The sequence below is a fragment of the Herpailurus yagouaroundi genome, unplaced genomic scaffold (assembly GCF_014898765.1).
Source record: "Herpailurus yagouaroundi ecotype Mexico unplaced genomic scaffold, PumYag 187, whole genome shotgun sequence".
NCBI classification, from domain to species: domain Eukaryota; kingdom Metazoa; phylum Chordata; class Mammalia; order Carnivora; family Felidae; genus Herpailurus; species Herpailurus yagouaroundi.
Genome location: NW_024412418.1, coordinates 1,193,019 through 1,204,235, shown reverse-complemented (window position 1 = coordinate 1,204,235; position 11,217 = coordinate 1,193,019). Strand labels below are relative to the sequence as shown.

At 48.5% G+C, this 11,217-nt stretch overlaps 1 protein-coding gene across 1 annotated transcript; it reads left to right on the top strand.

Moving 5' to 3' along the window:
• Positions 1 to 861: 861 nt before the first annotated feature.
• On the top strand, positions 862 to 9,958 carry LOC121043902 (membrane-spanning 4-domains subfamily A member 8-like). Its single transcript, XM_040495888.1, has 6 exons — positions 862 to 1,071; positions 2,986 to 3,108; positions 6,425 to 6,484; positions 7,695 to 7,832; positions 9,512 to 9,622; positions 9,807 to 9,958. Exons 1-6 carry the CDS (start codon positions 862 to 864, stop codon positions 9,909 to 9,911), a joined length of 747 nt encoding a protein of 248 aa, XP_040351822.1. The 3' UTR covers positions 9,912 to 9,958.
• Positions 9,959 to 11,217: the final 1,259 nt, after the last annotated feature.

Genomic DNA, 11,217 nt, shown 5'->3' with positions numbered 1-11,217 from the left:
TCAGTGTTCTCCAAGAGACTTTCCACCTCTAAAGTTTTGTAATCAGACGGTATGACTCCATGCTAAGCTTTATAAGAGATTCGAAAACGGGAAAAACACAGCTCTCGCCTTCTGGCAGCATTTAGCTCCTTCGAGCCTTAGTTTTCTCACCTATAAAGCTGGTCTGGTGTTTTAAGGATTAAAGGAAACGTGTTTGGAAAGTGCTGACTGCCTGGCCATTTATATAAGTGCCCCGTAACTGGTACCTGATATTATCATCTTTAAAGCAGGATTAATACATTCATCAGTGGTTAAGATGCTCAAATGAGCTACTGGAGGCAAAAGTCCTTTTTTAATGCAAACATTAGTGCTTACGTGAAAGATGAGTCTAGGGGCGCCAGGGTGGCCCAGTCGGGTAAGCCTCCGACTTCGGCTCAGGTCATGATCTCATGGTTCGGGGGTTTGAGCCCCACACCCCGCAACAGGCTCTGTGCTGACAGCTCAGAGCCCGGAGCCTGCTTCGGCTTCTGTGTGTCTCCCTCTCTCTCTGCCTCTCCTCCACTTGCACTCTGTCTCTCTCCCTCTCTCTCTCAAAAATAAATAAACATCTTTTTTAATTTTCAAAAAGATGAGTCTATCACATGTATTCTTTTTTTTTTAAGTTTATTATTTTGAGAGAGAGAGAGCATGCGCATGCACAAATGGGGGAGGAGCAGAGAGGGTGGGGAGAGAGAGAATCCCAACACAGGGGTAGATGTGGAGCTCAAATTCACAGACCACGAGATCATGACCTGAGCCGAAGTCGGACGCTTAACTGACTGAGCCACCCGGGCGCCCCTATCACATTTATATTTATCACATTTCTTTAGCAGCAGGAACCTGATGGCTTCAGCAGGACCCATGGCCAATTCCATGTTTGTGGTGGCACCCCCCAACGGGTATCCTGAGATCCAAGAAGGCATGTGTCAGGTGCCCCCGTATCCCAGCAACCAGCCCCAAGTCCACCTCATTCCTGTGAACCCCCCTGGTTTGAAGTCATCTGTAACTGAGCAACCTGCCCAGAGAGCCTTGAAAGAGAGCAAAGTCTTAGGGGTAAGTGACATTTCACTCTGCAGGCCGGGGGTCCCTGGCTGGAGTCGGACAAAGTGGGAGGCTTGGAAATACGGAAACTTCAAATCCAGGAGGAGGGGTAGGAGCTGATCCGGCCTTGCCAAACCCAGATCTACTAGAAATCTCAGCTGTGCGACATCACCAGGGTCTCAGTGTGGGGCCTTGTAATTTCTGCCTTAGGCACTTTAAGAAAGAGGAAGCAAAGCCACAAAAAAGTGGTAAACTGGAATGTTGGTCCTGTTGCAAGAGTACATGTCGATCCACGTGGCCTCTGGAAGGAAGTGGGTGTATCAAGCCACTAGGTGGAGCCTAAACCCAGCTTTCTCGGATGGAATCTTTGGCCATTAGGGGGGGAAAAATCAGGTTAGACAGCCAACAAAATAGCACTTCACAACGGTTTTCCCCCTGCAAGGCCATCCTGGGTGGGACCAGCAGGGGCACATTTCACTGCACAGCTGAAAGATGACAACCACGGATTCCGACCCAGGCAGCCTGAGCTCAGGGCCTAATGCGAGGGTCAGTCGATTCAGCCTGTGTGGAGGGCAATTTGTATCCTCCAAATTTACCAACTGCCCGATAATTCCATTTCTGAGACTGTCCTGCAGATACGCCCGTGCACACAAGAATTGCGATGTGGATGAGCTTATTAACTGCAGCACGGTTTGTGTGGACGACAGAATGGGAAGAGCCAAAATATCCATCAATATATCCCGGTTACATCGATGTATTATTCAAAGAATGGAACGTACTACAGCTATAAAAAAGAACAAGGAAGGCTTTTGCGTAATGAGATGGACCTAGCCCAGGATACATCCTTGAAGGAAAGAAAAAATAGTCTGTGTATAGTCTGTTACCATTTGTACAAATTTGAGGAAATAATATATTTGTGTGTGCCGCCATATTTGTAGTGTATACACAGAGACATATACATACCTAATATATCTATGTATATGTCCAAATACCACTTGTGCAGGAATATATCTATATTAGTTTCCTAGGGCTCCCATAACAGAGTACCACAAACTGGGTGGCTTTGGACAACAGAAGTTGTCTCACGGTTGCGGAAGCCAAAAGTTCACGATCAAGTTGTCCCCAGGGCCATGCTCCCTGTGAAGGCACCAGGGGAAGGTCTCCCCCAGCCTCTCTCCCAGCTTCTGGTGGTTCCTTGGCTTGTGGAAGCACAGTGCCGATCTTGGCACACATGGAATTCTGTGTGCTTGTGTGTCTCTTCGTATCTGTCTTTTGAAAAGGACCGCAATCACGTAGGATGAGGCACCCACCCTACTCCAGTATACATCGGATTACCTAATCACATCCACAACCACCCTAATTCCAGATGAGGTCACATTCTCGGGCCCTGGGGGTTAGAATTCTAATATATTAATTTGGTGAGGGAGAGACGCACACAATTCAATCCCTAAAAACATCCTAAAGAAATAAGAGATGAACACAAAGACTTATCTACAAGGATGTTCATGATAGTATTATTTATAACAGGGAAAAAGGGGGGACAATCTTACCTGTTCAGTATCTCTGTTCCAACTACTCCCCAAAACATCCCAAGATGGAATCAGGCAGCCTTTTAAAAAATAAGTTTGAAGAACGCTTACTGCCATGCGGCTGTGTTCACGATAAGATGTTAAATGTACAGAGCCATCTTGGGTTCTCGGAATATATATTTGAAAAGAATCACGGGAGGCTAGATACCAAAACGTAAGTGGGGTGTTTCCCCTGAGCGGAGGGTAATTGTGGGAAGTTTTCATTTCATTTTTCTACTTTTCATATTACTTGTTAGACCAGGAAAACAAACGATTTATGAAAATAAAAAGGAGGCACAAAGGGAAGGCAGGATCCAGCCTCAGAAACCAGGGCTTCAGCTTGTGGCTCTCCTGACAGGCCATCCAGATCCTGATTGGCCTGATCCACGTGGGCCTCGGCTCCATCATGGCCACCGTCCTCTCAGGGCACTACACAGCGATCTCGTTCTACGGAGGCTTTCCCTTCTGGGGAGGCATCTGGGTAAGTAACGTGAGGTCACCCCGCAAATGAGCTCCCGGAAAGCGCCAGCACACCCGGGGCCACCTTGTCAAGCTGTGTGGCTTACACTCTGCAGCAGCTTCCCAGCCAAGGGAGCCAGCAGGGCGCGAATCTGGCTCAGGCCTCGCCTACCAAGCATGTCGGTTGGTCGGGTTGCTGTGACCAATGGACACAGACCAGGTGGCTTCCACAACAGAAATGCGTTACCTCACAGTTCTGGAGGCTGGAAGGCCAAGATCGAGACGTCTGCAGGGTTGTTCTGAGGCCTCTCTCCTCGGCGTGCAGATGGCCGCCTTCTCCCCGTGTCTTCACGCGGCCTCAGTGTGTCTGTGCCCTAATCCCCTCCTCACATAAGAACACCAGTCACACTGGATTAGGGCCACCCTAGTGATCTCACTGAAACTTAGTCACCTCTTTAAAGGTCCCCTCTCCAAAGATAGTCACATTCTGCGGTACTGGGGGGGGGGGGGTTAGGACTTCAATAGGTGAATTTTGAGGGGACACAATTCAGCCATAACACCAAGTGACAGCCCTACAGGACGCCGTTCGCCTGGAGTGGGCACCTTTTCTAATTGGCTCACGCCATGGGTCAGCGAATTTTCTTCTTATTCATCAACCCAGGGCTGGCACCTTTTTCCAATTCACACAACAATGCCCATGTGTAAAAAATGTATTGGTAATAGCCCTCGAGTGTTGCTCAACTTAGGCCCCCAGCCTGAGCTCCAGGAGAAAAGACATTTCCACCCATGTTTGAGAGTGGCTACCCAGCCACAGAATGGTCATTAAGCAATGGGGATGCAACCTAGGTGCACGGATGGGCTTCAGAGTCCCCGCGGTGGCGAAATATTTGATATGCGAGTGTGTACTTTTTTTTTTCTGGAAAGGTCTATAGCTTTCATCAGATTCTCAGGGTGATCTATGACTCCATAAAAGTTAAGAACTACAAGTCCTTTATCTTCTCCACTTTACTGCCTTTTTGATTCTTTTGCATTCTGTCTAGTGTCCTCTTAGCTACACACACACACACACACACACACACACACACACGTCCCTTCTCCCCGTCCTCCCTCCCACCTCCTTTTTCTCTCTGCTGTTACACAGCCTGCCGTCTCTGGACTCACACACCTATGATTCAGATGCAACTTTTCTCATCAATAGCAGAATTCCCAAGTAACTTTAGATAATTAACCAAAGTCCTCCTTATCCCATGAGATTTAAATAAAATAGCCTAGTGTTATCATCCACCATAATCCCCCTACAACGCCTGCAACATGGTAGGGCTTATGTTCTCGGGAGCATCTTTCTGTGAGCACCTGCTCTCTTTTGTTTCCATCTGGGTCTCATTTCTTGAGGCTGAAGTCCTCTCTCTGCTTTGCATGGACCCAGACTTGGAACTGAGCTCCTGTTCCTCCCCCCCCCCCCACAAGCCCTGTGTCTGTACAACCAATTTTAATGGAGTTTGGGGCAATGGAGAGGCTGACATCACAGCCAAAGAATGGCTTGTTCTTAAGCATTGGATGTTATTGAATAATCTTTTTTTTATATATGAAATTTATTGTCAAATTGGTTTCCATACAACACCCAGTGCTCATCCCAACAGGTGCCCTCCTCAATGCCCACCACCCACTCTCCCCTCCCTCCCACTCCCCATCAACCCCCAGTTTACTTTCAGTCTTTAAGACTCTCTTATGGTTTGGCTTTCTCCCTCTCTAACTTCAGCCAAGGGATACAGGAGTGCTGAGGCATAGGGGCACTTGTACCCCAATGTTTATAGTAGCACTTTCAACAGTAGCCAAATTGTGGAAAGAGCCTAAATGTCCATCAACTGATGAATGGATAAAGAAATTGTGGTTTATATACACAATGGAATACTACTTGGCAATGAGAAAGAATGAAATCTGGCCCTTTGTAGCAACGTGGATGGAACTGGAGTGTTACGCTAAGTGAAGTCATACAGAGAAAGACAGATACCATATGTTTTCACTCTCATGTGGATCTTGAGAAACTTAACAGAAGACCATGGGGGAGGGGAGGAGAAAAAAAAAGCTATTGAATAATCTTAAGTGCCTGGCAATTGCCCTGGCATCTCCCCTTCTGCCAGGTTGCTAAACTCTCTTGACTGCCCCCCTCCTTTTATCTGCAAAGCAGTTTTGTTCTTGGTTACCTTGTCCAGGACTATGTATTTCCTAAAGATCACTAATGTCCTCTCCCATAACAAAGGCCCATTTCCTTTGGCACCCTAAAAGGACCAGCAAGGCCCTCAGAAGGCCAGCCTCTTGTTCCCTTCCCTTCCCATCAAGTCTCCATAACAGAAGGTTGTAAGACTGAGATTTATTTTCCCACGTATAGGAAAAATCACACTCCGTTTAAAAGGCATAGGAAGCTAGAGTAACTTTTCATTGTAAAACCATTTCCACCCCAAGATACACGCATCTACCCTGAGTGGTGGGAGGGTCTGTGTGGTAAAGGCGAAGAACATGGGGTCTGGATTCAACTATCTGGACCAGCCATCTGCTGGATGGTCTCGGGTCAGTTATTTAAACTCCACAAGCGTCAGCCTGCCCATCTGTAAAAGGAGAATAATAATAGTTCTGGATGGGCCACCGTGCAGTTAAATAAGGCAAGGTTTGAAAAGCACCCCACACAGTGAGTGCTCGGCGAAGCTGTTGTTCAACCACAGCCAATGCCCTCTCAGACCACCGTTGCCACCACACTGGGCTCATGACAGTGAGTAAGCCCACCATCTACCGCGCCTGCAGAATACCAGTGTCGAAATAAAGGCACACAATCCACCTCCCTGTCTTCATATTTGAGGTGGAGCATCTTAGAGGTGCGACGCTACCTTTCGAGTCCTCACCCAGGTGACGTTGGGCTTCTAGCTCAAAGCAGTGAAGATGCTGGTGACCTTCCTCCTTCCCTCCAAAGCCCCCGTGCCTAACGAATCCCAAGGGAAGGATGACAAACCAACAAGATGCGCCTGTGGGCAAATAAAAGACAAGGAAAGAAATAATACTTCCTGGACATCTCCTATGTGTAAGCTCGCTGTTCATGTGAGGAAATAAAGACCTCAAGAAATTAATCACTTACCCACCTCACATGAGTTTCAAGCCAGAACTGAAAAACCAGGTCAGCTCAGTCCTAGAATCTGTATTTATCTCACTTTGCTGCCTTGTCATATGGTACAAGAGAGCTTGTTTTCCTTCCTTTTACCCTCCCTGTCTCTCTCCCTCCCTCCCCTCTTTCTCTTCTTTCCTTTTCCTTCCTTACCTCTTTCTAAACCCCCACTCTTCTGTGCCAGTTCATCATTTCAGGATCCCTCTCAGTGTCAGCCGAAAATCAGCCAAAATCCTCTTACCTGGTAAGTCACCTCCTGACCCGGGCTCTCCCAGCGGGACCTATGGGAGACACACACGGTGGGAAAAGGTTAGTGCACAATCCCCCCTCATCCTTGCACTTACTTCCTTTTATAAGGCTTTTTTTTTTTTAAGTTTATTTACATAGTTTGAGAGAGAGAGTGTGTGGGGGGAGGAGGGGCAGAGAGAGAGGGAGAGAGAGAGAGAATCCCAAGCAGGCTCCACACTGCCAGCCCAGAGCCCGATGTGGGGCTCCATCTGTGAGGTCATGACCTGAGCCGAAACCAAACGTCAGACACTCAACCGCCTGAGCCACCCAGACGCCCCTCCTTGCGCTTACTTCTAACCAGACACAGACGCTGTCACATGTGCTCACTCATACTCACACGCAGGAGCACGTGAACCTGGCCAGAGTCATGGCAGGAAGGAGTCCAGAGGGTTCAAGGGAAGGAAGGACAACACAGCCCTGAGTGAAGGCATCAGGGTGTGGAGGCAGAGACAGAACAGCATCCGTCCCTCAGAGGCTCGTGCCGGAGGGGGCACAAAAGTCCCGGGGGCTCACGCTCCCCTGCAACAGAGCGGACACTGCCAGTGGCCGTGGCGCACAGAGCGGGCCTCTGGCCATCTCTACAGGGAAGCCAGGGGAGGCCCAACCACCTGCTTCCCTCAGGAATCCGGCCAAGCGGTCTCTGCCAATCCCATGAACGAGACTCCGAGGTCCCCTAACAATGGGCCGAGAAAGCGCCTTCGTTCCCCTCGCGGCAGGTTGTCTAGGGTGAGGGGCCTCAGGATGGCCAGGTCCCTGCGCCTCATGAGATCTGGGCATGTCTTTCTGCACATGGCCCAGAATCATGGGACATCAGAGCCTGTCGCATCCCAAGACACTGGGCGGAGCTTCCTACCTATCCCCAGTGGGATAAGCAAGTCGAAGATGGGTAGGTAAACTCGAGGAAACGGCGATTGACTAGTCCCCTCTCCGCAAGATCCGTGATCCTTGTTAAAGGCTCTGAGAAGTCCTACAGCGAAGGCCTGTTTCACTTTGTTCAGCCCAGCTTTTCTCAAAGCTAACTTACGCCCACACTTTTTTGCACAGACCATCACTCTACTTGCTACAGAGCTGAGGTTCCAGGGATTCACGTTAAGAAGCTCGAGTCTCTGTTCATCCCAGCTACAATGACTTTCCTCTCCCACCCTGACCCTCTGTGTCTTCTTCAGCTGAATGGCAGTTTGGGCTTGAACATTGTCAGCGCAATCTGTTCTGTGGTTGGAATCACACTCTTCATCATGGATATGAGTCTCCCTCCCATCTATGCCCGCCCTGACTCTTATCCCTACTATGACACCTGGGGTGTGGTGAGTACCCCTCTGAGCCAACATCCCCCCCACAGGTTCAGACTCGGCTACATTTAGAAAATTGTTAGAAGGCCCAAACACCAAGCTTCTTCACACAGCACTACAGCAGAAGGAAGTACCATCAAGAATCAGAAGAATGTTTAAAGTCCCCGACATGTCGCTTTACTGTTGTGTTACTTTAAGCACGTGACTTTTCTCAGTCTTAGTTTCTGCCTTTACAACAGGGTAATCTACCTTATGACATTATGAGGAGAATTAAATGTGACAATAACACACACGTGCCTCTACCTGAATCCTTGCTCACGTTCTCACCTTGCTGCCCATGACTGTGGACAAGGGGTCAGCAAAGGTTTTCTGTGAAGGGCCAGAGAATAAATACTTAAGGCTTTGCAAGCCATCTGGTTTCTTTTTTTTCTTTTTTTTCTTTTTTTTAATGTTTGTTTGTTTGTTGAGAGAGGGAGACCCAAGCAGGCTCCAGCTGTCAGCACAGGGCCCAACGTGGGGCTCGATCTCACAACTATGAGATCATGACCTGAGCCAAAATCGAGAGTCAGATGCTTAACCGACTGAGCCACCCAGGTGTCCCAGCCATTTGGTTTCCACGGCAGCTACTCAACCCTGCCCTGTAGTGGGAAAGCAGCCGTAGAAAATCCATAAGCATTGAGCATGGCTGTGTTCCGATAAAACTTTACCTACAAAAGTAGGCAGCTGCCAGGAGTTGGCCCATGGATCGTAATTTGGCCCATGGACCAACCTGTGCTATGGAACAGGGCTGCCCGGTAGAAATATAATGTGAGCTGTGTGTGTGATTTTAAATTTTCTAGTTGCCCCCTTAAGAAAAAAGAAGAAGGTGGTGCCTGGGTGGCTCGGTCGGTTAATCGTCCGACTTCGGCTCAGGTCATGATCTCACGGTCCATGAGTTCGAGCCCCGCGTCGGGCTCTGTGCTGACAGCTCAGAGCCTGGAGCCTGTTTCAGATTCTGTGTCTCCCTCTCTCTCTGCTCCTCCCCTGTTCATGCTCTGTCTCTCTCTGTCTCAAAAATAAATAAACGTTAAAAAAAATTTTTAAAAAACAAAAAAGAAAAAAGAAGAAGAAAACGAAACAAGTGAAAATATCTTAATAATATGTTTTATTTAACCCAATATATCCCAATGTCCTTTCAACATGTAATCCGTGCAAAATGAATATATGTATATTAATTTGCTATTTTGCATTTGGGCTACTCGGTCTTTGAAATAAATCCTGAGTGTATTCTGCACTTAGAGCACCTGTCACTTTGGGACCAGCCACATCCCAAGTGCTCAGCAGCCACACGGGACTCGTGGCTACAGGGCTCGTGGCTGCCGGATTGGTGGCTGACTGCAGCTACAGACTGGTCCGCGTAGACGCTGTCTCTGCGTCTGCGCAGCCGCCGCTCCTCTCCCTCCCCGCTCACGTGATCCAGGTGTTTTCCTGAAGGATGACTACCCTTCCCTCTAGAGGAGCCCTGGCAGTGAGTGTCAAAGGACCAGGTCTCGTCCACACACCCTTGACCCTCACACGAGCCTGGTGAGACATTGTCCCCACAAGGCTAAGACGAGGTTAGGGGCCTTCCTCCAAGCCACAGGGACAGTCCACGGCAGAGCCACATTTGGAACGCCCCGGCCAGCACTCCTGACCTCTACCCGCTCTGGTTCCAGACCCCCGGAGTGGCGATTTCAGGCGTGCTGCTCATTTTCTGTCTCCTCGAGTTCGGCATTGCCTGGGCATCTTCCCACCTGGGCTGCCAACTGGTCTGCTGTCAACACAACGTGAGTCCCCGAGGTTCCTGGGTGGGAGGGAAGACGCCCGGAAGGGGGCGGAGACCCCAGGGTCACCATGCTTCCCCTTCCGGCCCAGGAGCAGAGAAGTCTCCCAGGGCCTCAAGGCCTCCGCACCTGCCTGGTCCCTCTTGCACCCCTCCCAGCGCCCCTCCTGTGCGCCTGTGTTTTCCAGGTGGGCGTAGTCCTCCCGAATGTCTATATGGCAAACCCAGTGGTCGTCCCAGAACCGGTGAACTTGCCACCGACTTATTCCAGCGAGGCCCAGGGCTCCAGATAAGCAAAGCCACAGCTTCTAGAAGCATCTTTCGCTGAGACCAAAAGAAGACCTCCCCGTTCTGGGCTTCTGAAACCCAAGATCCTCCTTCCCTGACAATGTTAGGGAAATGTCTCTCTAACGGGTGTGCATCGTGACTTTGTTCCATTCGGCCTGGTAAATCGTGCAATGACTCTATTAAAAAGGAGACAGAAATTGAAAGTGGATTTTAACAAAGAGATCCTTCCCCGGGGTGTCTACACCTGGGGCCTTGTGTGCTTACCTGTGTGAGCTCATGGTTGGAAAAGCAAATGTCTAGACAACCCAATATTCATTCTTTCAATCATTCATTTGGTGATTAAATATGTCCTGAGCATTTGGTATGTTCAAGGAAGTTTAACATTGGTGAACACAGCAAAGTCCGTGACCTCAGGGAACTTCTGGCCTCACGGAGAGGACAACGTGCAAGCAATTTTCCCTAACACGGGGCAGAACGTGGGGACACACAGAGATACAACGGAGGGATATGATTTATTTTATTTTATTTTACTTTATTTTATTTTATTTTATTTTATTTTATTTTAGAGAGAGCACACATGAACAGGGGGAGAGGGGCAGAGGGAGAAGGAGAGAGCGTCTTTTTTTTAAGTTTATTTATTTATTTTGAGAGAGAGACAGAGAGACCGAGTGGGGGAGGGGCGGGGGGGGGGGAAAGAGAGAGAATCCCAGGCAGGCTCCACACTGATAGTGGGGCTCGAACTCACATACCATGAGATCATGACCTGAGCTGAAACCAAGAGTCAGACACTAGACCGACTGAGTCACCCAGGCACCCTGAGAGGGATATGATTTATTCTGGCAGTGATGGGGAAAGCAAAGAACAAGCCTGGTCGAGGAAGCAAATTTGAGGGTGGCATTAAAGGAGAGAGCAGGGGTTTTCAGTGCAATAAGGAGCCACACCATTGGGAAGACCTTGGAAGAAAGTGAGCCATGGAAAAAAAAGCTCACAAAAGCTTGGAAAGAAAGCTCACAAAATGATCACTCCTTTTATATGCTATTACCCCGGATGCAACAGTACTCATGAATAAACATTGTCTTCAGGCAATGTTAAGGTATCTTCCAAAATTATGAGGCTCACACGCCTTTATTTATAAAGGCAAAGAGAATAATCCAAAGAGAACTGGCTATGTCTAGAACTTCTAGGTTTACACACATTAATTTAAATATTTATTTAAATATACATGATGGCAGTTGGCTTCGAAAAGGTTAGAACATGATTTTACTCTTGTAAATATATTTAGCCTCTGGCTTTATCTAAAAAGTTTCTTCT

What these genes read in the sequence shown, in the direction of transcription:
- LOC121043902 (XM_040495888.1), top strand. Translation starts at nt 862, where the DNA reads ATGGCTTCAGCAGGACCCATGGCCAATTCCATGTTTGTGGTGGCACCC. An exon ending in AGCCAAAATCCTCTTACCTG is followed by an intron (nt 6,485 to 7,694) that starts GTAAGTCACCTC and finishes TGTCTTCTTCAG; the next exon opens with CTGAATGGCAGTTTGGGCTT. An exon ending in TGGTCTGCTGTCAACACAAC is followed by an intron (nt 9,623 to 9,806) that starts GTGAGTCCCCGA and finishes TGTGTTTTCCAG; the next exon opens with GTGGGCGTAGTCCTCCCGAA.